Raw genomic sequence first — 22,233 nt, forward strand, 5'->3', positions numbered from 1 at the left:
AAGAATCTCAAACCATATCTCGCTTTCAGATTTCTCTGAAAAGATAACGTATTCAAAGGAATGCCTTTCGGATTCGTAGATGCACCCAGAATATTCACACATGTGATGAGGAAAGTGACGAAGGAAATAAGAAGAAGATGGCATGTGCAGTTGGCAGCTTATTTGGACGATCTGCAAATATCACATCAAGATCAAATGCATTTTTAAAAGAATTACGGAGGAGATTGCTCAGTTTATAGAGTAGCTTGTGTTGTTAGTGAACAAGGATAAACACAACTTATCAATCTGTTGAGAGTTTGTTTTTCTTGGAAACAGATGGAACTCGGAAATGATAGAGGTCCAGTTGACGGAAGACAGGAGACTTGCATTGATGAAAGATGTGGACAAATGGAAAGAGAGAGCAGTTAAAGCCAAGAAGGTGAGAATAAGAGATTTCGCCTCGTTTATTTGAAAACTCAGCCCAATCCGTTTTGTTCAGCAAGACGCTTCACTTTGGCTGCATTCCATGTATCGCCTCTTCCAAAAAGGATTGGAGTTGCAAGGATGGAACGGACAGATGAGAATCAACGCATCCATAACACAACAAATTTTGCAATGGAGGAAGATATTGAAATCACGCCCTCAATGCAGTCTAATTCCAGTGTTTGTCCCACAGGCAGTGATGACAACAGATGCATCGGAAGTGGCGTTGGGGGCTACGCTGTCATTCAACAATCAACTGTCAGACGCACACAATCGGTTTCCACAGCAACTTGCGAAACAGTCATCTAATCACAGGGAATTAATGGAAGAGTGGTTAGCTCTCAACAATTTTGGCCCAGCGCTCCAGAGGAACGGAATCAGTCGACTGCATCTGAGATCGGACAATACAGCGGTTGTCTATAATATAAACAGATGGAATGCAGGAAAGAACTTGAGACCCGCACTGAGAAAGATATGGAGATGGAAGGAAGAAACACATATAGAGATGAGAGCCACACACATCCCAGGCATTAAGAACATAAGGGAAGACGCGTTGTCAGGACTAGAAAGAGCAGGGGATTACGAAGTGCGAGCAGAAGAGTTGCTGGAGATTCTGAAGATAGCTCAGAGGACACCGACACTGGACGCGTTTGCAGCAAGTCACAATCACAAGTTGGAGAGATTGTGTGGCATCAACAGTCTGATTGCAGAAAATGGTCTCATGGTTTCATGGAAAGACGAAGTTGTTTTGTCTCACCCTCGTGTGTCGCTGATTGTATCAACGATTCAGAAAGCGAAAAGGGAGAAAGCACAAGTGATCTTACTCCTGCCGAACTGGAGAGGCCAGAACGGGGACGCTCTTTTGACGTCGATACCACACAGGAGCTGGGACTGGAAGCTGCAGAAGGAAGTGTTACAGAAAGGCCTTTGAATGAAATTGACGAATGCCGGTCTTTTTCCAGGACGGTTGAGGATTGTGTTATTGAATCCATTCAGCGTGATGGAGAAGAATTGCGGAAACGTACTTTGGAGCAAAAAGCTTTCTCAACCGATTTTGCATAGGAGTTTAGCAAGGGAATAGCGGAGACAACGTGGAAAGGATTCCTCTTCGGCTTTGCACATTTTGGAAAGCAATGGGATGAATGTTGCCACAAAGAAATGCTAGGCAAAATTTTCGATTGGGCATCGAATTTGGCCTTCGTATTTTTATCCCTTTGAAATGGAGAAATGTCGCTCACGTGCCTGCAAATAACAAGAGCTGTAGTTTCTTTTTATTCCAGTCTTGTTTTCAACACGTGCTTAGGTGATATCCCACTCATTAAGATGCTATTCAGAGCGTTCAGAAGAACAAGCAGGTCAAAGAAAAAAGAAAACAGAGAAATTTGGAACCCACAGACGTTGTTGAAATATTTCGCAGATCAGGGACCGAATGAGTCACTGAGCTTTAAGCAACTGACAATAAATGTGATTGTGTTAACAATGTTATTTTCAGCCTGCAGATTTACATAGCTTGAGAGAATAGACATGAGAAATTCAAGGTTTAAAGAAGAAGGAATATATCTTGACACGAGAATGAGAACTTCGGAGACACGCACGGAGATTGCTGTTCCATTTTAATCAGAGTTGTCATTGATTTATCCAGCTTTCGCAACTTAGACCTGGTGGGAGAGAGTTCAATAAGCCAACACAAGCACAAACTGTTTTCTCTTTCTATTCAAACACATTTACCCAGTTGACACCTGGAGGGATTCGCAAACTTGCCAAGGAAGCACTGACAAACGCCGGGATACCAGACACATTTACTCCAAACTCAATCAAGGCAGCTTCGATTTCGGCTTTGACATTGGCAGGTATTCCTCCAGTGCAGATTGCAAAGTTTGCTCGTCTTTCGCCACAAACAAACATATTGGTTAAACATTACTTCAGGGAGTATTTTGCCTCATCAATGGGCAGGGTGATTGCTTCATCACCAGAAAGATCGATAAAGTGGGCACAGCACGCTGAAAAAGACGAACAGAAAGGAAGGAAAGAAAGCCAGAACAATGATGACAAGAAGGTTGCAATTGTGAAGAAGCAGTACAATATGAGGAAAAGAAACGAAAGAATCCAAGCATCCGACGACTCCCAAGCAATAATGCCTTCGATGATTGAAGAACCAAAGGAAGATGAAAAAGAGGATACTGAATATGACAAAATGTTTATTATCAGAACAAGAGCTCAATCAAAGAAGGAAGAAATTTTGAAGGAATGGAAAGTGTCAAAAGCTGTGGTCATTATGGTATCAGAAATTCCAAACGAACATTTGATCTCAAATGAAAGAGAAGGAATTGAATATCGTTTTTCATTTCTAATCTTTTTTCCTATTTCTAAACGAATTTAATTGTTTTGTATATCGGAAATGTGTTTTTTTATATACAAAATATCACTCAACTATATGTTATTTTTGTTTTATGCGTTTTGATCAAAATTTATTGTGTTATTTTTGTGCATAAGTTCTTTTAAAAGAAGGAATATTTAAGTATATTTATTTGCACTTTGATTTTAATAATTGGGGACTGTTTATTTTTAAATCACAAACAAATGTGAAATCTCTAATTGAAAAATAAATTTTTGATAAAAGGGAAATTAAATTGCTTCTTTTTCGAACCCTAAAAATTATTATGGATGATTGTTTCACATCATTTATTATAAAATACAACTTTTTTCATTTAAATTTGATGGAAATATATCACAATAAATATTTTTTCTGTTGATTTTTTTGAACACAAAAATTAAATTAATAAAAATTTTTTCCAGAACCATTAACTTCCGACATGAGACAATTGCATAGCATTAATGATCAATGCATTATTGAAATATAGACAAAATCTCGTTAAGATCTGAGGATGATGATATCTTCGGATTATTCCAGATTAAAGAGTTCATTTTGTTGTTGTTGAATGAAACCAGAATTGAATCAGTTATCAGTTATGTTTCTGAAGGAAAGTCCAGAGAGAAAGAAAGAAAGAAAGAGAAAGAAAGAGAGAAAGAGAGAAAGAGAAAGAAAGAGAAAGAGAGTGAGTGAGTGAGTGAGTGAGTGAGAGTGAGAGAGAAAGAGAAAGAGCAAAGTTGGAATGAGAGTGAAAGAGAAGTAAGGAAGATAATTCGATTGCTATGAAAGAAAAACTTGGCAAGAAAAAAACAGGATGGCTTTTTAGAAATATAATAAAAGAAAGATGAAGAGAAAAAGGGAAGAAGAACAAGAATGCTTCGAAGCCTTCTTCAAAAAAAGAAGAGGAAAATGATCGAATTTATTTCAGACTACAAACACTTAAAAAGATCAACGGAATGGGAGAATTTTCATGGACAAAAATAAAAAAAAGTTGATAAGAAGAAAAAGAATTAGAAAAATAAAGCCAAAGTGGAGAAAATCAAACGAAGAGGGACATTTTTTCCTTGCCACAAATTCTTCTGATATGGTTCTTGGATATTAACATATGAGATTTTGAGGATATTAGAAGAAGAAGCAAAGATAATGGAAAGGGAGAGAAAGGAAAACGAGAAAGAAGTTATATTTAATAAGATGATTTGTGCAAAGAGCGACAGAATTTTGACAGAGAAAAGAGAGATGGAGAGAAAAGAATAAACTGTCAAAGAGGAAGAAAGAAGGAAAAAGATGAATGGAAATGGGGAAAAGGAAGAAAAAAAGGAAAATTGAATTGAAAAAGATAAAGAGAAAAATAATCAAAACGTATTTTCATATTTCTTTTAACCTAGAAACAGCACCAAGCAAGGGAAAATACATTTCTTTTTCTTTTTTGTTTCGTAGCCGTCGTAGTCGTCTGGTTGCTGTGGTGCTGCTTTGTCGTCTTCTTCATTTGGGCCAGCTGTTGGTGGCTGTGTGTCGCTCACTTCGTTCACCTCTTTGGCGTCTGTTGTGACTGCGTCGTCTTCCACTGTCACATGCTCTGCATCCGAGTCATCCCAATCATCCTCTTCGTCATCATCATGTCCATCATCATTATCTGCAACAACCTCTGCCTCCACATCTCACTCAAACAACATCACGCCCTCTTCTCACAACTCGACAGGCATCAACAAGTCGTCTGTTCTGCCTGCGTCTTCGTCGCGCATAGTGAGTCCGTCTTCGGTATCAACGACTTCGTTTGACACAAACTTTGTTCCATTTACAAGACAATCGTCGACGCTGTCACAGCAGCTTGTCTCACAGTCCTTTTACCCTTCTTCTTCTTCTTGTACTACTTCTTCCTCTTCCACTTTTCCATCTCCTGCTCATTCAATAAACACTCCCAACACACCAAATACCCCAAGCTCCTCCTTATCCATTGCATCCTCAGCCACTCGCCAAGAACAGTTAGCATCATCGGCAACAGCATCCATTCGTATTTCACCTTCTTCCAACGCCTATTCTGGCCTGGATCTTCGCAGACAGTTTTCAGATTGTGAAGACGGTTGGGGGAAGCAGCTTTAATGGAGAGGGTGAGAAGATGGTGCACCACAAAGGAAGGAAAGAAAAAGAAGAAGAAGAAGAAGAAGAGACTGAAAAAGAGGGTGATGATGATGGAGATGAAGTCAAAGGGAAGAAGAAGGGCAGTCCGACATCAGCATCGGAGACAGCCAGGCCGAACGAAGAAAGACAAAAACTGCATTCGTCAGGGATGGGTGGTGACTTTGGGGGATGGAATTGGCAGAAGGAAAGCGAGAAGCGAAGAAGAAGGAAGAGGAAAGGAGAAGAAGGGCAGGCAGACATCAAGCGGATGATGAAGGACATTATGGGGGAGCTGCACAACGCGAACGAAGAGGTGATGTTTTCGTCGCCATCGAACAAATGGCTGATGTCACGGCGGCTATTGATGCGGCAGGCAACGAAAGAACTGCAAAAGAAGGAGAAGGAAAATGGATTTGAAGAAAATGGATAGAAAAGAAAGCTTCATTCTTTCAATTTTTAAAGAAATATTCAATAAAGTGTTTTGGAAATGGAACGAAGAATAATTGAAATGAAGAAGAGGGAATTATAACTGCAAGAAAAGTGAATAAGAAAGATTCAACAAATAGATTTTTTTTTTGCGAACAAAAAGCAATTGAAATAGCGATGAACACATTTGTTGCTGATTGGAAGTGTGTGCAGACATGATAAAGAAGGAGAATGAGAGAAAGAGAATAAGAGAGAATATTTAACATGATTGACTTTTTCGATCTACAGTTTTTGAATAACATTATCAAGCATTTTCTTGTCCTTCATATTTGATGTTTTATTCGACATTGAAACAACTGAAATCAATATTCTCCAGCAATCACTTGTTTTTTGATGCTTTTGAATTTTTCCAATAATTGCCATTTTATTCTTCTTCTTGAATGAAACCATATTTTTTTTATGAAAAAGGAAATAAAATTATTGATTGAAATTCTTTTAACGATTGTTTTCATTCTCTTTTGTGAATGAATAAAAAAGGAACACATTTACTCAAAGCTGCAAATTCATGAAGTTTCATTTCATCAAGCATTCACAAGGAAATCATAAAATTTTTCTGACAAAAAATAATCATATTTTATGTTCATAAAATCAAAAACTTCATGAAAACTGACAATGCTATCTTCAAATCCTTCTTCTTCCATCCATTCAAACACTTTCCTTTTGGTTCCCTTTCTTTTCGCTGCTTCCATTTCTTCTTTCTCCTTCACTTTCAATCGCATAATAATATTCATTAAGAACCATAAACTCGTCAAAATGAAACCATCTTTTAAAGTAGTTTGCTTCATTTCCACCATAAAAAGATCAATTGCACCTTCCTTCAGCAAATCATCGATTTTCACATCTGTTTTTTTCGATAAAACAAATTCTAAATCTCTGCATTGATAACAAATTCCACTGTTATAACCCTTGAATGCTCGAAACACACCTGTGATGCTGCCAATAAGTCCAACATATTCGTCATTCCACAATTTGCAAAATATAAAGGAATTATGAATAGAAAAGAGCCATCTCCTGATTATAAGTATTTCTTTTTCCTCTTTTTCTTCTCCTTTTTCTATGTCTTTCCTCTTCCAGTTCACATTTCGAACCAACTCTTCAAGCTCTCTTGCTGCTTCTCTCGCAAAATGTAACTCATTCGCAATCACTTCTTCCAAGCTTTTGTCTTTGCTTAATCTGTCTATCAAAAACTGCCAAGCAGACTGATATGCAAGCCGAGTGAGGTCGTGACGTTCCTGATAATGTTGGATAACCTCTTTGATTTCATTGAGGTAAAGTTCTTTATCAATGCACTAATCAAAAAATATTTGAAAAAACTTCAATAATTTCTAAAAGGAAATAGAAATATTAATACACGATATCTAACATTGCTCAAAGAAAAAAGAGCTATGTCCCTTTCTTTTTTCGTTTCTTTGCTTTCCTCTTTATTCAAGGCCACTTTCAGAAGGCAGGGAATACAAACTGAAAACAATTCCGAATCAAACCTGCCATTCAGCAAAAGGTAGCATTCACAGATATCAATCAGAAACTTTTCGTTCTTTTCTTCTTTTTTCTTCTCATTTTCATCTATTATCATCTCTTCAAATCTTTTGTTCAATGGAGAGTCTTCAAAGCATTCGATCCGTGCATATTTCAACACTTTCCAATATCCAGCACGCTTCAGCATCATAATTGGATCTTTGAAAGACATTTCCTTTTCTTCAATCATTTTGTCTATTTCATCAAAAATTTCTGTTGTTAAAATTGTGTTAAGATCATCTTCGCCAATTTCTTCCATCACTTCGTCCATTTCCTCAACTTTCGGTTCTTTCTCAACATTATCGCAATCTTCTTGTTCAGGTGTCAGTCCTTCAAATTTTATTCAGCACAAGTATTTTGAAGTAAATAGGAACAATCAAATCTTTTCAAACGAGATAACTTTTCATTAGAAGGCATCTCTTTGTTTCCACGAGCAAGCTCATCACCGCAAGACATTATCATTTGATTTTTGGTTGAAATTTCTTTGTTTGTCCAAAATTGTTTTTAGCAACAAAATTAAAGATAAATTCAAACACAGATGATTGTAGCGCACAAAGAAAAAAGATCACAATTCAAATAATTTCGTTTTCAATGAAGAAAAAGTGGAACAAAAGAAAACAAAATAAAACTTCAAGGATTGCATGAATAAGGAAAAAAACGAAAAATATTTTTTAATTTATCCAACAGATAATTAGTCATTGGAAGTTTTTTTCAAAAAAAAAAAAAAATAAAATAAAATAATTCTTTTCAATTTTGAATAATAATTTTTACTGTTTAAAATTGGATTATTCTCTCAAGCGAAAAAGATAAAAACAAGAGAGAAAGGTAGAAAACTGACAAAATTCTTGAATGGAGCTAATTTCTATTTTTTGTGAAAAAAACAAAACTGAAAGCAAGAACATGTGATTTATAACTGTTCGACATGTTTTGATAATTATTGTATTTTTTGTTCTTTTCAAAAAAATGTCTTGTTCGATTGCGAACAATGAAAAGAAATGAAAATCTTAATAATTATTTAAAGCTGATGGAGTAAATGAAATCAATTTGAACATGAAAACATGCTTGTTGAGTGGTTGAAAATAAAGGTTAAAGCTTCGATTGCAAAATATTGTTGTGTATTTTTTTGTTGTTGATGACTGTTTGGAGAAAAACAACGATAGAAGCTCCAATAGCAAAGAAGATGATCTCTAAGTTTGTTAGAAATAACATCTTTAGAAATCTATTTATATCATTTGGTGATGTCAATAGGTTTGAAAGGACAAAGTCATTTTGATTTTTGTTGGAATGAGATTGGAAGAGGAATGTTGAAAAGACAACTTCACTGCAAAAAGCACTCAAGAAACGCACCAACAAAGCTATTTCTCAGAATATGAAATGGAGAAAGAGGTTTTGGAAAAAGTGATTTTTCTCGAACCTTATTTCAGTTGCATCAGAATGAGGAGGGAGACAACTGTTTTGGAAGTTATTTTTTTGAAAATTTTTGTATGGAAATTAAAGATAGACACTTCAGAAGACTTTTAGTTTATCTTCAATGCCTTTGATAGAAAATGAAAAAAATGAAAATAAAAATAAAGTTATTCGAATCTCTCATCAATCATTCAAATTTCTGCGGCGAATGCATATTTAATGGATTTCTCTCTCTCTCTCTTTCTCTTTTATTTTATATTTTTAAGCAATGGTTTTTAAATTTGTGTGGAATTTCTTATCTTTTCGAATTCTTATCGAGTGAAAATTGTATTCTGTTTTTTTAATATAAAATGTGAAATTATTTCGATCAATGGAAAAAATTGGATTAATTATTTCCCTCCCATGATAAGTTATTCATTTGTTCAAATATTTAAAATGCCATGTTCATGCAAAGGAGGCTGTAATTCGGGTAGATGCAAATGTTTTAAAAATTCTTTGAAATGCTCTGTGGATTGCCGTTGTGAAAATTGCTCCAATATGGGCTCAAACATTTCGATTGCTGAAATTTCTGGGTTTTCTGGAATTGAGTCGTCAGATAATCCTAAAGGAAACGACAATGCAAAGGAAAAATTAGATGAGGCAACAGATTTTCCACAAGTGTTTTTTCGCAAGCGACATACACGGAAGCTGCTGCCGAAAAAGTCAATTATCACTGAAATGTCGGTTACAGAACCAATAGAAATCGACAAAGAAGAAATGGAAGCTTCTTTTGATGCAGTTTATGCCCTTCAATCTTCGTCATTTTATTCTGAGCCAATAATTGGTGAAAAAGATGATTTAGTTTTCCAAAATCCAATTGCAGAAGCTGAAAATTCGGAAAGCATAAAAGAGTCATCGTCACTTATTGGAATTGAACAAATGCAACAGACAGAACAAAGAAAGGAGCTATCAGATATTCGTTATGTTGCAGAAAAACAATCAGAAAGCGATCTGTTCGAGAAAGAATTCACACAAAAAAATTCAGACAAATCTGAAAGTGAATCTGGTTGCGTTCACAAACTCACACAAAAGATTAACGAACTGGCAAAAAAGTTGGAATTTCAAAAAGAATGTGTGATGTGATTAATTTGCGATTCAGATGAATTTCGAGTTGAAAAATTAATATTTTCTATTGTTGATTAGTTTGTGCAAGAATAGCTCAATTAAGAGTTGCTCAGCTGTCGGTTGTTATGGCGATAAAGGAAAAATTCCAAGAAACATTGAGCGGTTTATCTCGAAAGGAAAGAAAAATGAAGGTTTGCGTTTTTATTGTATAATTAATTCTATTGTTTGTGTTATTGCTAAAATGTGAACCAGGTAAGAGAGTATCATCTCTTGAAGAAACAGATTGAACTTTCTTCAACTGCATTGGTCATGCCATCGGAACATGGACCTAAATGCGTTGCCTCTCTTCCTCCGCTTCCGCCTTCTCTTGATAGTAAAAACATGGAAATAGACGCTCATTTTCACTTGTTGAGCGCAAATGTTAAAGGCAGAGCTAGAGAATCCAAAAGAAGAGCAACAAGATTGTCAGCTATTCCAAGGAGAATGACGAGAAGCGCAGCAAAAGGAATGGACTTGCAAAACGATGGGAGCGAAGATGGCAGTGATTTGGAAGTTGTTGAGGCTGTTTTTGGAGGTCATGACAGTGATGATGACGACGAAAGAAAAAGAAGGAAGAGCATTCTAAAAATGAAAGAAAATCATGAAAAGGAAAAAGAAGAAGATGCTTTGGATAATGTTGAAAGCTTCAGTGAAGTGAATAAGAAAAGAAAAACGCGTGCAACATTTGTTGGACAAAAGAGACGATCAACAATAAAAAGGAGATCTACACGAAAATGAAGGTTATATTTGTAGTTGAAAATATGTACAAATGACAAAAACTACAGATTTTTTCCCCTCTGAAATAAACTAGTGAATTCGATTTTTGAATAAATGTTGAATCAGTCGCAGTTATTTGATGAGTGGATGATTCCTTGTGAAGATGTGACTCATCAGCAAAGAAATGCACTTTGATCCAATTGAATACCTTGATTTAAGAAATATGAAAGATTAAAGTCGTTCAGATTAGACTCAATAATGTTCTTTTTTCAGCGTTTGCAATAATTTATATTAACTATTTTTTTGCGAAAGAAGGGTTACCTTCATTTTAACTATTTTGAATTTATAATCTTGAAAATTGTTATATCATCTTTTCTTAAAGTATTTTTTGTGTGATCTCTCCCCGAATAAATGGCTGAGCAATCCAAAAAAGAAATAGAAATTGCTTTTCAAGAGCTACAACAAAAAATTTCTGGGTTAAAGAATCTTATCAAACTTAATGAAATTCTTCCATCAAGTAATCAGCTTGCTACAAATGACAGACGCTTAACCAAAGAAAAAGACAGAAAACAAACATGCTTTTCAAAATTGCCAAAAATAAATTCTTTACATCATCAAGTATTTGGAGAAAATGAAAATGAAACAAATGTTGATGTGTCTTCGTTTTTTTTGAAGCGATCAGAAATTTTTAAGGTTCATATTTTTCAATTAAAAAACTCAATTTATTTTTGTTTAAAATGATTGCTTTTGTTGAGGCATTGAGAACTTCAAATATTACTCTACTTTGCGTTGTAGATTCTATTTCAGAGCGTGGGGTTTTGGTGGATGTTATTCAGGTCTATATTTTTTAACATTGCTTTTCAAAAATTTAAACATTTTTACACAGGAAGTAAATCGTTCGATCAAAAACACAGAAAACTCGTTAGCAAACATAGCAAAATATCAGATAAAAGTGTGACTTATTTCTTTACAAAAAATATTTTTTATTTTCTTTCGACATGTCTTTCAGGGTTTTATTGAATCAAAGAATACTGATGAAACAAACGTTCGGAAATTATTATTGAAAGTTAAAGTCGGATCATTTGTTATTGCTTCAACAATTGTGCACAATGAATTCGAACTTTCGCAAGTGATCGTTCCATTACGCCTTGATGATGATTTCTTAATGGAAAAAAGAGAGGATTTTAAGCCTTCGTATGAAGGGTGCGGAATGATTTCTGATCACACTGCATTTTCACTCATCTCAAAGTGCATTGCCGAGGGAACAGAAGAAGGATCGGAAAATTCACAGCTCGAGACTCCGCGTTCTTTGTCAGTCAACTTCACATCCCAGTGGCCATTTCTGGAGCCAGTATCGCTTGAAGACGGAGAAAAGCCTGTTTCTTCTTCAAGCACTTCTGAATTCTCTTCGTTGATTGCTGAATCCTCCTTGGCCCCGCAGGACCTGACGTACTCTCATCCTCCTCCTTTCATGCCTTCCACAACTTCTTCTGCATCGACTTCAAATTCAGCTGTTCAAATTGATTCTGTTGACACTCAATCAGAACTAACTGTCTCTTTTCATTCTCTTTCCGATGCAGACGTTGATACGAATGCTCCTCTGCTCTCTGCAATGCTGGCAGATTTCGCATTCTACGCTCCAAATGCCGTGCAGACCATGCAACGGCAGCTGATTCCTCCGAACTTTGTCTCATTTGCACCTCATTCTTTTTCAAAACCTTCTCCTTCTTCTTCTTCTTCTTCGAAGTCTTCTTCCGCTTCTTCCTCTTCAGCCACTTCCTCTTATGTATTTTCTCTGTTCCCACCTCCTCCAGTCGAAGAAGGCGGAAGCTATCTTTCTCTTCGCCGGCGGCAGGGCGAGCTGTTTGCAGCCAAACGAGCTGCTGAGGCTGCCATTGCTGCAGGCTGTGTCATCAAAGGCGTGTTTCCAGTTGTTTCAGGCGATTCTCAAGTGCGTTGGAGCAGCCGATTAATCAGCGAGGAAGGAGAGAAATGGCTGCATGTGAAGCTGGGTGCAGCGGACGAGGCAAGATGCTACGAGTTGTGTGAAGAGGCAATCGGGTATGACCCAAAATGTGCCGTTGCATTGATTGTGAGGGCTGCTCTGAACTTGCGAGTGGGCAGAGTGGAGATGGCAGCGGTGGATGCGCAGAAGGCGGTGGAGTGTGCCAGATTGAAGAGAGAGAGAAAGGAGAAAAGGAAAGAAAGCAGAGAGCGAATGGAAAGAGAAGGGGGGATGAAGGACAGTCGGAGAAGTGAGGGAAAAAGCAAAGCTCAAAGAGAAGAAGAAGCTGACAGTGCAATAAATGCAGTTGCAGAGTGGTTTCTGACGCGGGTGAGTGAAGTGAAGCAGGAAAGAGTGCGGCAGCAGAAGGAGAAAGAGGAGAAAGCGTTGCGGGAGCTGGAGAAAGCGCGGGAGAGAGAGAAAGAAGAGGGCACCGAACTGATCAAAGGAGCGACGAGGTCGATGAAGTACTCGGTGAAGATGAGCAGACTGGCGGGGCTGTCTGTGCCGTCGCAGAATGAGCTGCTGCTGAGTGCGCTGGCAGACTCGTCGTCGGCACGCAGCAAGGAGCTGAAGGAGGAGCTGAAGAAGATGTTCGCAGGGACGGTTGGAGATGGGGAGGAGAAGAAGGAGAAAAAGGAGAAAAAAGAGAAAAAAGAGAAAGAGAAGGAAAGAGAAGGGAAGGGAAAGAACGAGAAGAGAGAAAAGGAGCATGATGAAGACAGGGGAAAACATAAGCGCACACACTCAAGAAAAGAGGAGAAGAAAGAGAAGAAAGAGAAGAAGCAATCACGCGATTCCAAAGAGCATAAACGGCATCACAGTCAACATGCTCATCATTCACATCATTCGAAGCATCATTCGAAGCATCATTCGTCAGCTCATCCACACTCCACACACCATCATCACTCACGCCACAAGACGTCCAACAGACACAATCACACAAAACGGGGAGATTCGTCGAGTTCTCTTCGCTCTCGTTCTTCTTCTTCAGATTATTCAGATGCCGATGCTTCTGATGCTTCTGATTCTTCCTCTGCTTCTGTTTCGCCTCCTCCTCGTTCTGAAGGAGAACTCAGTTCCAGCTCTTCTTCTGCTTCTTCTTCTTCTTCTTCTTCTTCTGGTAAGTCGTCGCTTTCAGATGGTTTGAAGTTCAAGCGGTCGCACTATCCTGAGCCTGATGATGATGATCCTTACAATATTGATTGAATTAATGTGATTAAATTGAGGAGTAAACGAAAAAGAAATAGATTTATTTTTTTTTTTTTTTTTCGAATTCAGTTTGCTTTTGTTTGTTGCTGTGAGAAGATATTATCTATGTGAAAGTTGCAATTGCTAACTAATTTCTCTTAGCTTTTTGCTATGTAAAGGACAAGCAGTTGTAAATTAATGTCATTTCTGTTATAAATTTTTCGTTTATTTCATTTCATTTTTCATTTTTCAACATTAAAAAAATGAAAATATAATGAAATTTCATTTTGAAAGCCGAGAAGATTCGTTGTGAATGGACAGAACAAGAGTGGATTTGGTGAAATGCAAAGATGAAAAAAAATATAATTTAATAAAATAAAAATAAAATAAAAATAAGACATGAAAAGCAGGAATAGTTATTTTTGCACCTCAAACTTCAAATATTAGGCAAGTCAGCACAAGTGCATATGAACAATTGATAATGTTGTAACTGTTTAAAATTTTTTCTGTATAAAAGACAAAAAGATAATTGAGAAAAATGAATGATTTCAGAAAAAATCAAATTGATAAATGTGGAAGGAAAGAAGAAAAGATCAAAGAATATGTGAATGCAGAATAGCAACAAGGGAATTTCTTTTTAAAAAATTATTTATTTAGAAAGAATATTGTCAATCAATTGAAAGAATTTGAATAAACGAGTGATCGAATAAGAATGAGTTAATTCGAATGAGAAATAGAATGAGATGCAAAGAAGTGACTTGTGTGTTTATTAAAGAGAAAGGCGAGAAAAGCAATCAAACGATTTATTTCTCGTTCATATAACAAACAATAAATGTTAAATCTTCTCTTGTTCGTCCATTCACAATCATCTCAACTGCCCCTTTTCCTCTTTCTTCTTATTTCAAAAGATTCTCTTCTCTTTCCTTTTCCAACGTTAAAAAAATCATTATCATCTTTCATTTTTAACCTCTTCCTCTTCCTCCTCCTTCCCTCCTCAATTCATTTCCCATCCACCCCCTCCCTCCCCCCCCTCCAAAAAAAAGATTCTTTTTTCCCCCCCTTTTCATTCTTTTCCTCCATCACTTGGAGCCGACCCGCCCGCCACAGGCTTCTTCACCTCCATCACGAAGTTCCCAGACACCGGAATCTGCCTTGTGTACTTCATCTCTGTGATCTGCTTCTCATTGTATCTCTTCATCACCTGTGTTTCCTTCTGCTTGGACTCCCGTGTCCCCACCTGCCCTTCCTTCTCTGCCTCCACCTGCGTCTTCACCATGAAGCGCTGGAATTCAGTCACTGAGTAGGCTGGGGAGGTGATGCCTAAGTGGACATATCTGATGGAGGGGGAAAAAAGCACAAGTTAAAAAGAAAAATAAATAAATTGAATGAAAGAAAGTGAAAAAAAAATAAACAAATTGACATATTAAAATTATATGAAATTAGAAATAAAATTAAGAAAGATAGAGAAACAAAAGCATCACACAAAAAGAATATAAAAATTGAACAATAATGTTGATTAACAATAAATTCATTCATTTCATTTCTCTCCTCTCTTTCTCTCTCTCTCTCTCTCATACTTCTGCAGCAGCGCATCCTCCACGTCCCTCTCGTTCTCCACTGAATCCACCGCTCTCGGGTTGTTTGGCTCCATCACCCGTGTCACCGTCATCGGGTGCTGGTGCTTCCTCACCCTCGTCTGCCCCATTCCCATCCCAGACATCGTCGTCATCCCCATCGCCGAAGTCGTCGTCTGCCCCAACGTCCCTCCGGACATCGCTGACGCTGCCCCGCTCTCCCGCGTCGCCCCCATCCCTGTCTGTGTGGCCTCTCCTTCAAACCCTCTCTCTCTCTCTCTCTCCATCCCACCCGTCTCGTCCATCCCCATCCCTGAAGACGTCGTCATCATCATCCCCCTCTCCTCTCCTTCTCCTCCCATCTCCTCCTCATCCACCGTGCCCATCAGCACATCCTCCATCTGCATGCGGATCGTCGACTTGTACAGCTGCACCGACTGCGTCTGCGCCGCACTCACTCCACCAGACGCTCCTCCGCTTGTTCCCTGCGCCATCGCCTGCGCAACCAGTTGCTGCCTCTTCTTCGCTGGCGATACAGTCGCCGCACTTGCTCCGCTTCCTTTCCCGTCTCCCCCGTCTTCCTTTGAGAACGTCCGCTCAATCAGGGATTTGCCCAAGCGGATCTTCTTCTTCTTCTTCTTCTTCCCAAGCATCATCGCGTGTGCCTGCGCCGCGCTGCCAGATGCTGCGCCTGTATCTGCCTTGCCGCCGCTTCCAGCTGCAGATTCTCCGACTTTCTCTTCATACTCAATAAATAGATCATCTCCATCTTCGTCTTCTTCCTCGTCTTCTTCCATCATCATCGCATTCAGCGCCTCAATCTCGTTCATCTTCTCTCCCTTTCCGCTCCCTCCAACTCCTCCTTTCCCGTTCCCTGCACCTGCTCCTTGCCCCGCCCGGCGCTCCAGCTGCGGCACGGTCTTCGAAGAGAACGGAGAAAACGTCGAGCGCTTGACCTGCCGCTCGGGATCAGCAAAGAGCTCGGTGAATGGAGATTTGGTGCCTGTCGAAGTGATGGCAGGTGTGTTCCCAGCTGCCGTGGCTTTCACTTTTGTTCGTGCTCCTTTCGCCTTCTCGTCTTTCTCTTTCACTTCCTTCGCTTCCTTTTCTTTATCCCTTTCTCTTTCTCTTTCTCTTTCTTTCTCTCCTGTTTCTCTTTCTGCTACTGGTGATAATGTTGCATTGACTTCTCCGCTGCCCGCTCCATCATACATCATTTCATCTTCTTTTTCTCCTCTAGCTTCTCTTTCAAGTTTTTCACGTATTTTTCTCCTTAATTCTGCATCATTGGAAAAAACGGGCTCCAATTTCGCTGTTCCTGTTGCCTCCATGTCTCCTTGAAATCCAACTTGATCATCGGTTCCTAAATCTGCAAAAGGTGATTCTTATTTAGTGTTGATAACAAACATTATTCGAAATAAAAAAAATCTTACAACAGGAATTTTCATAAATGCTTTCAAACTTGCATTTGCTCCTTCGGTTGGGGCTATATCTGAACCATATTCAAGTATTCTTCTCATAGCCGCAAAATTTTTGAATTGATAATTTGCGATTACGTCCGGACTCAGTTGAAGCGCAACAATATGATCCATATCTTCAGTCATAACCTTTGCAGCATCAGCATCGTTCATAATTGTATCTTTGAGTTTTTGTGTCAAAGAAGATTCAACACGAGGATTTGTAGAATTCAGTTTTGTTGTTTGTTGTGGACTGATAAATTTTCAAATTAAATTGTTACTTTTTCTAGGGAAAAAATATATGATTATTAAACCTCTTTGAACGCGCTTTTGGGGATGTTGAAGAATAAGTGGATGTTCGAAGCAAATCCTTTCCAGATCCTTTTGGAGAAAGCTCCATTGATGAATTTGCTCTTCGAGAAGAATTTTGCGGACTTCGAACTGTCGGTCCTTGGCTTGGTTGATAAGAAGTTGAGCTCATTGATAAATAAACTCAAAAACACCAAAAAAAAGATGTGAAACGGTTGAAAAGTAAAAAATGGTATAAATTTGATCATTGACATTAGGTGAGACAAAAATTCTTGCATTCACGTAAGTGGAGGCAAAGATTTATTCAAAACTTTTTCCACTTTCTTATCTTTTTGAATCAAACAATCTCATGCAAAAAAGTGTAGAAAAATATAATAAAAGAAAAAATGAGAAAAATATTTGTAAACATTGTGTGGAACAAAATTCATAAACCAAAAAATTTCGTCCCAGATATTATAAGTTTTCTTTACAAAAGTTGTGAAAAGAATAACTTCAAAATTTAGTAACAGAACATAACTGAACATAACAGAACATAAAAGAAAATAAATGTGAAAAAATTAAAGTCAATAAAAAAATAAATGACGATAAAAAAATAAATGTCAATTAAAAAATAAATGTCAATTAAAAAATAAATGTCAATTAAAAAAGAAAAGAAAATGGAAAGTGGAGTGATCCCGTCATAAAGATAATCCCACTCACAAAATTTATTGTTTTCGTTTTAAAATTGCTTCAACGGTTAACCCTAAAATTATGCCACAAAACCCAAAACCAACATTTGGTCCAATCTGAGCTTGTTTTATTTGTGAGAACACATCACCTAATAAATACAGTTAGAATAAGATACAAATATTTTTCTGAATTGATGGCATTGATCATGGGACCAGGACCTACTCCATTTGCGAGGAAATAATGAATATTCATTTTTAAAAAAATCCATCTTCGATTAATTCAAAACTGTCGAATCATGCAGCTATGGCTGACTGATCCTCAACTTCATCTGGCAAATTGGGCACTCTCCAACAGTTTCTTTCCAGTCGCTTCCACACTTACTATGGAACGAATGCCCGCACGTGAATATTTGTAATGAGCTTTTGCCTTGTCTTCCATGGCAAATTCCACACACCTTTGGAACAGCTACATCATATGGCAGTGTTGGATGCTTTACAACTCTCTCACTGGGCAATGCTTCAACCTGCAGCAAAAGAAACTTTGCTGTTCCGGCTTCCTTCTCGTCGTATGTCGTATATTTTTTATCCTCCGCTTCCTTCCATGGCATGTGAGTCACTGTCCCATCCTCTTTCACAGATGAAATCCGCCATCTGCAATCATAGAATCCCGGCTTCAGAGGCACAATCTGCTTCAGGCAGCACGGACAGAACGGCTTGCTCCCATGCAAATCAAATGTCTTCATTCTCCATCTGCAAATTACCTGTTTCTTGAATGCAGGACATCCCTCGTTCTCGCATATTCCTTCGATGCTGATCCCTCTTCCCACAACACGCCATGGCGGGGCTGTGTTGCTGAACGACCTCTCCACCAATGCATCAGTCTTCGTCACATCCACAAATGAAAGCGCTGGCCCGCTCATCCCGCCTCTGCTTGTTGGAAGCAGATGCACTGTTGATTCAGGTCCAATCCCAAAATCTTCCAGCACATGACAGTCTTTCAGCCACCTTCCTGCCGATACCAGCCGCATCTTGCTCACATCCACTCCTTCAACTGCTGTCACCTTCCGCTTCACATCCTCCACTGACTCTGCCCCGACCACCTCCACATTCACTGCCTGCCCGTCCAAATGCATCACTCGCAGGTTGAACCCGCCCCTCAGCTTCAACACCAGATGCACTGTGCATTTGTCCCCGATCCCATACTCACTAAGCTCCATCTCGTCTCTCAGCTCTTTCAACCCCCACACCAGTCTCTGCTGCTCTACCGGAATCCCTTCTCTTTCTGCCACCATCTGCTTCACATCCCTCACTCTTGTCACTGCTGCGTTCATCCCAAATCTCAATGTTTGCCCACCGAGCGATTTCACAAACAGGTCACTGCTCTTCCCTCCAGGCAGTCTCAAAACAAGAGGGATGATTGCATCCTCTTGAATATCATAGGACGATAGAGTACGGTCATCCTCCAAATTCTTACCATTAAACGTCAGCTTCTGTTCATCTGGGCGTGTGTTATCATATTCGTATATCCTTTCTTTCAAATCTTTAACGGTCATCTCCGAATTAACATCGATTTTAAGTGTTTTTCCTGAAAGCTTTCTAATGCAAATTTTGAACATTTCTTCGTTTTTTTCATATACACAAAGCTTATCTTTATCCTTAAAGCCGAATGAAGAAATCTTCCTGTCATTATCCATATTCGTCCCTCCCCCAACGAGCGTCATCTTATTTGAGCTTATTCCCACTGCCGGTTCTAATTTCTTCTTCAGCTCTTCCACAAGCATCTCCTTTTCTGCTTCAATGTACAGTTTATTTCCTTGGCCATAATCAATTTGAAGTAAAAGCGTTTGAGATCCATTTTGCTCAGCAGCCTCTGTTCCAACATTTGATGGGTTTGAGCTGGAGGATGGCGTGGATGAAGAAGCCTGCTCTTGCAAACAATTCGCTGTAATCAACTGATAAACGAGGCAGCACAATCCACTTTGCCCGCAGTACGTCAGCTTTGATATATATTTTCCTTCTGAACTATCCCAAAATTCGAAACGCCCTCTTCTCCATATTCCTGAATACTTTGCACCCATTTCTGACACAATCGAAATATACCCTGCCTGCATATGTAAGTTCCCAAATGTCATCTCGACGAACTCGTCAATCGTTGTATCAGGCTTCACATTTTCCACTGCAACCGCTTTCCCTTTCATTTCGTTGTTGCAAACAGTCACGCGAACAGCAAACTGCTTTGAGCTGCGCAGCTCTGGCGAAATATTTTCTTCAACTCTTGGCAAGGGATCTTCATTTTCAGTGGCTGTGGACGCTGACCCAGATGAAGATTTTCTCATCACTAAATTAATTCTTTCTCTACTATTCTGTTAATAAGGAAAAGAATGACAAGAAAGAGAAGTTGAAAACAAAAGAATTGAACCACACTTCAAAAACATCTCGCACTTTTGCATCGTCAGAAACTATTTTTTGCTTTTGAGTGAAATACAAATCACGCGCATCAACATCGTATTTGTCCGCAAGCCCTCGCAAAACTCCCTTCATCCAATCATCAATATTCAGATTTAATGAAATGTTCCCCTCCTTGAACGTGCAAAAATCCACTGTTTCCGTGTACGTTGACATTCAGTTCAGTTTTCTTTTTTAATTTTACCCTTTTTTTTTATTGGATTTCGATTTTCTTAAACAGTTATGTTTTTCAAAAAAACAAAATTTCACGAGGTGGGAAAATAATATAAATGTATCTTTTTTGCTGTTCACCTTTATTTTTCGTTACGAAATAAATATGTTAATAAATGAGCGTTTTTTTAATTTGTTCAAAAATCACAATTTTTAATGTCTTGATTGTTTGAAATCAAAAATCAGTCTTATGACAATTAATTATATTTTTTTTCAAATATCAACAAATAAACAGAGCAAAATTCACAAATAAACATGAAAATATCCATGCAAATGAAAATTACAAACATTTAAAAAAAAGAAAAAGAAAAAGAAATCTAAACGTCATTCAATTATCGATATAAATAATAATGATAATTAACTTTCAAATCCAATGCCACTAAAGAAATGTGAATAATGCGAGTCTGTTTTCGAAATCCCACACAAAATATGGCCTTATTGCTGAGCCGATAACAACGGATTCATCACCAAACCCTTCTTCTTCCAAATATTCCTTTATCAATAACGCTATTTCCTTCCTGGAATTTGGCACGCCGCTTTCCATCTTATTCAACTCAATGGCCATTGCGCTTGCCTTTTTGATAGCTTTCCGTCTATTCATCAGGAATAGCCTTTCCAGATAGCTTGAAATGCATCGAATCCCTTCTTGCCCAAAGGACACCAAGTGGCTGTACCGTTTTTTTTCCAACAAAAACACATACAGACACTCTACACCTTCTTCTGCTCCTTCAAAGTCGCATTCAACATTAAGTTCTTTCACACGCACAATTTTCTTCTGAAGGGCTTGAAGCAGAAGATGGTTAAATCGCTCTGAATAAGCCACTTTTCCACCGATAAATCTAATGCCGTTTCGGAAAAGATGCACAAAAACCCACTTCACAGCAAAGCGGCACAGTTCAACTTTCAATGCATTTCTATTGCTTTCTGCTTCTGCTTCTTTCAGATCTTCCATTGAGCACACAAGCGCATCTTCGCACAACTCATACTGATCCAACTCCATTTCCTTCCCAATTATTAGATAATAAAATTTCAGACAGGGATTGTTTATAAGTATTGGCGTAACACTCAAATAGAGAATGCATATTAGTGCAAGACCTGGAAGTCTTATCGCCTTGTTCTTGTGCTTTTGAATCACAAAAGAAAATGTCTTCCTCAGGAGGTTCTTAATACTGTGATACCCTTTGGAAATATAAGAATAAAATATAAAGAATAAATAAAATTAAATTAAAAAAAAATGTAAAGCAAATGAAAATTGAAGTTTAGCATTTAAAAATAGCATCAGAGCGAAAAAAAAAACCTTTTTCTTTAACGCAAAACAGAACAGACAATATTTTTCAGAATCATTTGTATTCGGAGAAAAAGTTGATGAATATAAATAACAATAGCAAAAATTCACAGGAATATAACAAACATTCAAAATTTGACAAAAATAGAAGCCCAAGAGACGCCAAACTTACACGTGCCTTCCAATTATGTTCATTTGTTTTAATTTTTAACATCTTGCAAAACAATTTTCCAAGCATTTCTGTGTATTTCCCATTAAAATATCCATCTGTAAAACTGCAGCAAAATCCCACTGCCGCAAGCTCAAAAAGTTCCAGATCCATTAATTTGCGTGGAGAATTCATCATATCCAAAAATTGTTTTATAAATATCTTGTCCAGATTTGTGCAAAATGCATTATAAAGATAATTGCATCCAAAACTTTTGCGGATATAAAACAAAGCAAATAATTCCAATATATCCTTGTTAGTTTTGTCGCTTAATCTGCAAATATTAAACTGTTTTTCAAAATGCTGCAATTCCAAAATAAATGAATTATCTGATAGATATGAATACGAACAATTCTGAACAATATTCACAAAATCTTTTCAATTGAGAAATTTGTTTTTTACAAAAAGATAAATTTTTTAAAAAACGGAAAAAAAGGTATTAACGCAAAAAATACTTTCGCCTCGAAGTGTAGCATGTGGAATTTTTGTTGAATTCTCTGAAGGATGAGCTAATTTTTCTGGCACATGTCTTTTATCGCATATTTTGTTCGATTTCATAATTCATTTTTTAATTATGGCATTTCAATTTGAGATTATTGTTATTGACAATAGCGTTTTATAAAGAAGAAGGGGGTGAGGTC

The 22,233-nt window shown here is 37.8% G+C and overlaps 9 protein-coding genes across 9 annotated transcripts; 5 read left to right on the top strand and 4 right to left on the bottom strand.

Annotated features, from left to right (window-relative positions):
* Positions 1–328: 328 nt before the first annotated feature.
* Positions 329–1,524, top strand: MONOS_1844 (uncharacterized protein; the record flags this gene model as incomplete). Its single annotated transcript, XM_067871461.1, has 3 exons — positions 329–418; positions 479–1,160; positions 1,253–1,524. The coding sequence occupies 3 exons, from the start codon at positions 329–331 to the stop codon at positions 1,522–1,524; spliced, it is 1,044 nt and encodes a 347-aa protein (XP_067727622.1).
* Positions 1,525–1,986: 462 nt separating this feature from the next.
* MONOS_1845 (uncharacterized protein) lies at positions 1,987–2,842 on the top strand (the record flags this gene model as incomplete). The annotated part of the gene is made up of 3 exons (XM_067871472.1): positions 1,987–2,000; positions 2,119–2,337; positions 2,389–2,842. 3 exons carry the CDS (start codon positions 1,987–1,989, stop codon positions 2,840–2,842), a joined length of 687 nt encoding a protein of 228 aa, XP_067727623.1.
* A 1,075-nt stretch (positions 2,843–3,917) lies between these two features.
* Positions 3,918–5,381, top strand: MONOS_1846 (uncharacterized protein; the record flags this gene model as incomplete). The annotated part of the gene is made up of 3 exons (XM_067871483.1): positions 3,918–3,920; positions 4,280–4,844; positions 4,891–5,381. The coding sequence occupies 3 exons, from the start codon at positions 3,918–3,920 to the stop codon at positions 5,379–5,381; spliced, it is 1,059 nt and encodes a 352-aa protein (XP_067727624.1).
* Positions 5,382–5,857: 476 nt separating this feature from the next.
* On the bottom strand, positions 5,858–7,524 carry MONOS_1847 (uncharacterized protein). Its single transcript, XM_067871494.1, has 3 exons — positions 7,345–7,524; positions 6,789–7,282; positions 5,858–6,726 (listed from the first exon to the last, which is right to left on the bottom strand). Exons 1-3 carry the CDS (start codon positions 7,412–7,414, stop codon positions 5,959–5,961), a joined length of 1,332 nt encoding a protein of 443 aa, XP_067727625.1. The 5' UTR covers positions 7,415–7,524; the 3' UTR covers positions 5,858–5,958.
* Positions 7,525–8,794: 1,270 nt separating this feature from the next.
* Positions 8,795–10,600, top strand: MONOS_1849 (uncharacterized protein; the record flags this gene model as incomplete). Its single annotated transcript, XM_067871513.1, has 3 exons — positions 8,795–9,470; positions 9,542–9,654; positions 9,716–10,600. The coding sequence occupies 3 exons, from the start codon at positions 8,795–8,797 to the stop codon at positions 10,238–10,240; spliced, it is 1,314 nt and encodes a 437-aa protein (XP_067727626.1). The 3' UTR covers positions 10,241–10,600.
* A 356-nt stretch (positions 10,601–10,956) lies between these two features.
* On the top strand, positions 10,957–13,695 carry MONOS_1850 (uncharacterized protein; the record flags this gene model as incomplete). Its single annotated transcript, XM_067871525.1, has 3 exons — positions 10,957–11,055; positions 11,106–11,171; positions 11,229–13,695. 3 exons carry the CDS (start codon positions 10,957–10,959, stop codon positions 13,431–13,433), a joined length of 2,370 nt encoding a protein of 789 aa, XP_067727627.1. The 3' UTR covers positions 13,434–13,695.
* Positions 13,696–14,478: 783 nt separating this feature from the next.
* On the bottom strand, positions 14,479–16,985 carry MONOS_1851 (uncharacterized protein; the record flags this gene model as incomplete). The annotated part of the gene is made up of 4 exons (XM_067871536.1): positions 16,761–16,985; positions 16,452–16,699; positions 14,993–16,373; positions 14,479–14,749 (listed from the first exon to the last, which is right to left on the bottom strand). Exons 1-4 carry the CDS (start codon positions 16,925–16,927, stop codon positions 14,479–14,481), a joined length of 2,067 nt encoding a protein of 688 aa, XP_067727628.1. The 5' UTR covers positions 16,928–16,985.
* Positions 16,986–17,032: 47 nt separating this feature from the next.
* Positions 17,033–20,065, bottom strand: MONOS_1852 (putative polyubiquitin). Its single transcript, XM_067871546.1, has 2 exons — positions 19,848–20,065; positions 17,033–19,786 (listed from the first exon to the last, which is right to left on the bottom strand). Exons 1-2 carry the CDS (start codon positions 20,043–20,045, stop codon positions 17,726–17,728), a joined length of 2,259 nt encoding a protein of 752 aa, XP_067727629.1. The 5' UTR covers positions 20,046–20,065; the 3' UTR covers positions 17,033–17,725.
* Positions 20,066–20,289: 224 nt separating this feature from the next.
* On the bottom strand, positions 20,290–22,168 carry MONOS_1853 (uncharacterized protein). The gene is made up of 3 exons (XM_067871557.1): positions 22,048–22,168; positions 21,511–21,966; positions 20,290–21,278 (listed from the first exon to the last, which is right to left on the bottom strand). The coding sequence occupies exons 1-3, from the start codon at positions 22,148–22,150 to the stop codon at positions 20,479–20,481; spliced, it is 1,359 nt and encodes a 452-aa protein (XP_067727630.1). The 5' UTR covers positions 22,151–22,168; the 3' UTR covers positions 20,290–20,478.
* Positions 22,169–22,233: the final 65 nt, after the last annotated feature.

The sequence above is a fragment of the Monocercomonoides exilis genome, assembly GCF_001643675.1.
Source record: "Monocercomonoides exilis strain PA203 chromosome Unknown scaffold22-1379369, whole genome shotgun sequence".
NCBI lineage: Eukaryota > Preaxostyla > Oxymonadida > Polymastigidae > Monocercomonoides > Monocercomonoides exilis.